Here is a 4,210-nt window from a genome sequence, read left to right as displayed (position 1 = left end):
CTGGTAGTGCAGGACAATCAAAGTGTCTCTAGTTTGTGCTGATTATGTCAAAACACTCTCTTTCTTCTATTAGAGAGTGAGGGGGGAGAGAGAGAGGGGGGGAGAGAGAGGGGGGGAGAGAGAGGGGGGGAGAGAGAGAGAGAGAGAGAATAATAGAGGAAGAGTATCGAAGAGACACATACTATTATCAGAGAACTGAACTCAAACCAACAGACTTCTTGAGTGATTTGTTTTTTAAAGAGAGAAAGGCTTAACTACTGTGAGAGTCTGTGTCTGCGTCTGTCTCTCCCTCTCTCCCTCTCCTCCCCCTTTCTATTTTGTTTGATCTTTAACTCTCCTTTGTCAGCAAAATAAAAAAGACAAAATTGCAAGAATACAGACACATAACTACCTCTGTGTGGGTGGGGGTGTGTGTGTGTGCGTGTGTGTGTGTGTGTGTGTGTGTGTGTGTGTGTGTGTGTGTGTGTATGTGGCCATGTCTGTGTAATAGAAATAATGAGCCCCCCAAAAAGCTGGAAACAGAGAAACAGAGAGACAGAGAGAGAAACTCATTAGCTCCACCAGACTCAGATATAGTCTACAGTGCTGTGGGTGATGTCTTCTTCCTGGTGGAATGTTGATCTTGAGCTCCCTATTGGAGGTAACCTTGCTGACAGGAATGCAGGGGCCAGTGTCCATAGAATTAGAATTCCACTGAGTGGAATCCAAGGAGTACTCAGGAGTGTTGTCACACAGGTGTGTGTGTGTGTGTGTGTGTGTGTGTGTGTGTGTGTGTGTGTGTTTTCACAGTTTGACAGCCACCACGCACGCTCCAGCCCTGCCCAGACACAGTGGCGCCACCTAGAAGACAAACACAGGAAAGGCCACATGAATCAGTTCTCACCACTCGCCAGTTTCCATTGCATGGCCATGTTGCAAAATAAAATTGCAAGAATACAGACACATAACTACCTCTGTGTGTGTGTGTGTGTGTGTGTGTGTGTGTGTGTTGACATGCAATAGAAATAATGAGCCCCCCAAAAACCTGGAAACAGAGAGAGAGAGAGAGAGAGAGAGAGAGAGAGAGAGAGAAAGAAACTCATTAGCTCCACCAGACTCAGACATTCTCCACAGTGCTGTGTGTGATGCCTTCTTCCCACTGTCAGAATCAGTGAGTTACTGGGACACATTTAAAGGCTTAAGGGTTAGAAATCAGGTTAATGGTCAGGTCAAGGTCATGGTTAGGGGTTTAGGTTTAGTGTTTGACCTCAATTTAGGAGAGAGGGAGTCATACTTCCTGCTTTGCAGCATGGCGTTTTAGTGACAACCCCTATGACCTCTAACCAGAAGACAACAACCACGAGGGTGTCGCAATCCCAGTTAGTTCCCCCTCCGACAGAGTACACAGTGCCACCCCAGGCTAACAGCACTATGGGGCCATAACTACCTCCTGCTGTTCACAGAGGAGCTGCAGCTATGGCTAGTATGCTAACGGCACACTAACAACGCGCACACACACACACACACACACACGAACACTGCATGCGCGCGCACACACGACAACTCCAACCGAGAGCCAGTGGGGAACGCACTACTGCTGATGAAACTATTCCTCACACACACACAGACACACACACACACACACACACACCTTGCAATCTGCTTTTGCGATTGCGGTCTCTTTCTCCCCCTCTCCCTCCCCCCCCCCCCCCATCTCTCTCTGCATGGTGCGTTTCTTTTTCATGATAAATAGATTCCTTGCCGCTGATGAAAAATCCTCTATCCGTGTTCGGAGCAGAGATTGGATGAACACACAGCTTGTAAACCGGAGACTAGAATCACAATGAGCGGGACTGTTTTGTAGGCTCAGACTAAACAACCCTGAGCAGGACTGTGTTGTAGGCTCAGACTAAACAACCCTGAGCAGGACTGTGTAGAAACAAACCTAAAATGACAGAGATGCTCTGGTAATGGTTCCATTAGCCTGCCTTCCCTTGTAACACTAATCCTGTCCGTATAGTTTAAACAAACCAAACAACCTCCTTCTCCCTACAGGCCTGACAGTGTGTAACAGTGTGTAACAGTGTGTGTCAGCCCAATATTAGCATGCAACAACATTTACAAAATAAAACAAAATGTCAGAACACATGACGAGGAGAGCAAAGGGTGATGTAGCCTAGAGGAGGGTGGAGGAAAGAGAGAGAGTGTGAGTGTGTGTGTGTGCGTGCGTGTGTGTGCGCGCGCATGTCTGTTTTGTGTGTGTGTGTTTGTTTGTTCACTTGTGGACTGCAGCTGGGACCTCACATTGCTCAGTCCATTGCCCTCCCAAGCCGCAAGAGTGTGTGTGTGCTTATGTGCCTAAATGCCTGTGCGTGTCTGTGTGTGTGTGCACCTGTGTGTGAGTGTGTATACCTGTGTCCACTCGTTGGTCTGAGGGTCGTAGGCCTCGACAGCATTGAGGTACACCTGTCCGTCGTAACCACCAACTGCATAGAGACGGTCGCCTAGGAGACACACGCCCACTGCGTCCCTGCTGATGCTCATGGGGGCTACCGCTGTCCACGCGTCTGTCTGAGGGTCGTACCTACACACACACACACACACATAGACAAACACAATTATATGAGTAATTAATTAACCACTGTCACATCCTATCAGTGAGACTGACAGTGACAGTACGGTCTCTCTCTCTCTCACACACACACACACACACACACACACACACACACACACACACACACACACACACACACACACACACACACACACACACACACACACACACACACACACACACACACGTCTAGAGTGGATGAGAGTACTACAGAACAGAGACACTGGTGTGAAGATTTCAGCTCTCTCTCTCTCTCTCTCTCTCGCCCCCCTCCCCCGCTCTCTCTCTACCTCTCTCAGTCTTACCGCCATCTCTTTCACTCCATTTTCCTCACCCTTCTGACACACACACACACACACACACACACACACACACACACACACACACACACACACACTCCCTGACCCCCTCACCTCTCTACACAGTCACTGAGTCGTGACGCGAGGGAGGACGCGGGGGCGTCGTGGCCGCCGATGGCGTAGAGGAAGCCGTTCCAGGTGGCCACTCCCACGCCGCCACGCCGCTTGGCCATTGGGGCGCAACAGCTCCACCTGTTGGTGTGGGGGTCGAAGCACTCCACAGAGCGCAGGCAGGAGCTGCCATCACGACCCCCGACTGCATATAACCTGGAGGGTAAGAATCCCCGTTCAATATGGTGGCAGAGGAACAGACGTGTGTGTGTGTGTGTGTGTGTGTGTGTGTGTGTGTGTGTGTGTGTGTGTGTGTGTTTTCTTTTTGGGGGGGGGGGGAATAAATCAAGCAGCCCTCCTGGAGTGTGTGTGTGTGTGTGTGTGTGTGTGTGTGTGTGTGTGCGCGTGTGTCAGGAGGGCAGAGCAAGTGGAACCGAAGCAGTCGAGCATTTAATGAACTCCATCAGGCAAGAAACACCAAAAGCGTACAGACACACACAGACACACACACACACAGACACACACACAGACACACAGACACACACAGACACACACACAGACACACACACAGACACACACACACACACACACACACACACACACACACACACACACACACACACACACACACACACACACACACACACACACACACACACACACACACACAGCTGGAGTATCTGTATTCATTAGCATCTATAAAGCCTCTCCCTGTTTTCTCTCCCCCCAGCATCAGAGGCAGAGAATAACAATAACACCATAACAACATTCTGTTATCATGTGTCGTGTCAGGGAAGTCAAGTGAAGGCAGTGTTCTTCCCCCCTGGCCCTGGGAGAGCTCCAGGGTGTCATAGGGACATGCTTTCCTTGCTGCTTTCCTCCCTCCCTCCCTCCCAGCGTGTGTGTGTGTGTGTGTGTGTGTATGCAGCGCGCGTGTGTGTGTGCGTGCATGCGTACTCACTTTCCGTTGAGTACAGCGACCCCCACAGTGCTCCTGGGCGTGGCCATACTGGCGATGAAGCTCCACTGGCGAGCCTGGGGGTCCCACCTGGGAGAGGGTTAATGTCTGACACAGTTAACAAGTCCGATACAGAGTCATTTATCCAGAGAGAGTGGCCAACTGAACTGAACGCTATTTTAATGCCGAGCAACATCCCATTTGAATTCTACTGGTTCAGTTAAAAAGCTTAGCATTCAGATCATTCTG

General features: G+C 50.1%; 1 protein-coding gene across 1 annotated transcript in view; it reads right to left on the bottom strand.

The window, feature by feature from the left end:
- Nucleotides 1-783: 783 nt before the first annotated feature.
- The window catches only part of klhl5 (kelch-like family member 5), a gene marked incomplete at both ends in the record, with an annotated part of 19,078 nt that continues 15,651 nt past the window's right edge, over nt 784-4,210 (bottom strand). Inside the window, 4 exons of the mRNA XM_083693279.1 lie at nt 784-840; nt 2,392-2,563; nt 3,007-3,219; nt 3,965-4,051. Coding sequence (XP_083549405.1) covers nt 784-840; nt 2,392-2,563; nt 3,007-3,219; nt 3,965-4,051 — 529 coding nt within the window. The remainder of the gene's footprint in view (nt 841-2,391; nt 2,564-3,006; nt 3,220-3,964; nt 4,052-4,210) is intronic.

The sequence above is a fragment of the Argentina silus genome (assembly GCF_951799395.1).
Source record: "Argentina silus genome assembly, chromosome: 21".
NCBI classification, from domain to species: Eukaryota; Metazoa; Chordata; class Actinopteri; order Argentiniformes; family Argentinidae; genus Argentina; species Argentina silus.
The sequence above is the reverse complement of the archived record's forward strand: the minus strand, read 5'-3'. Positions and strand labels throughout refer to the sequence as shown.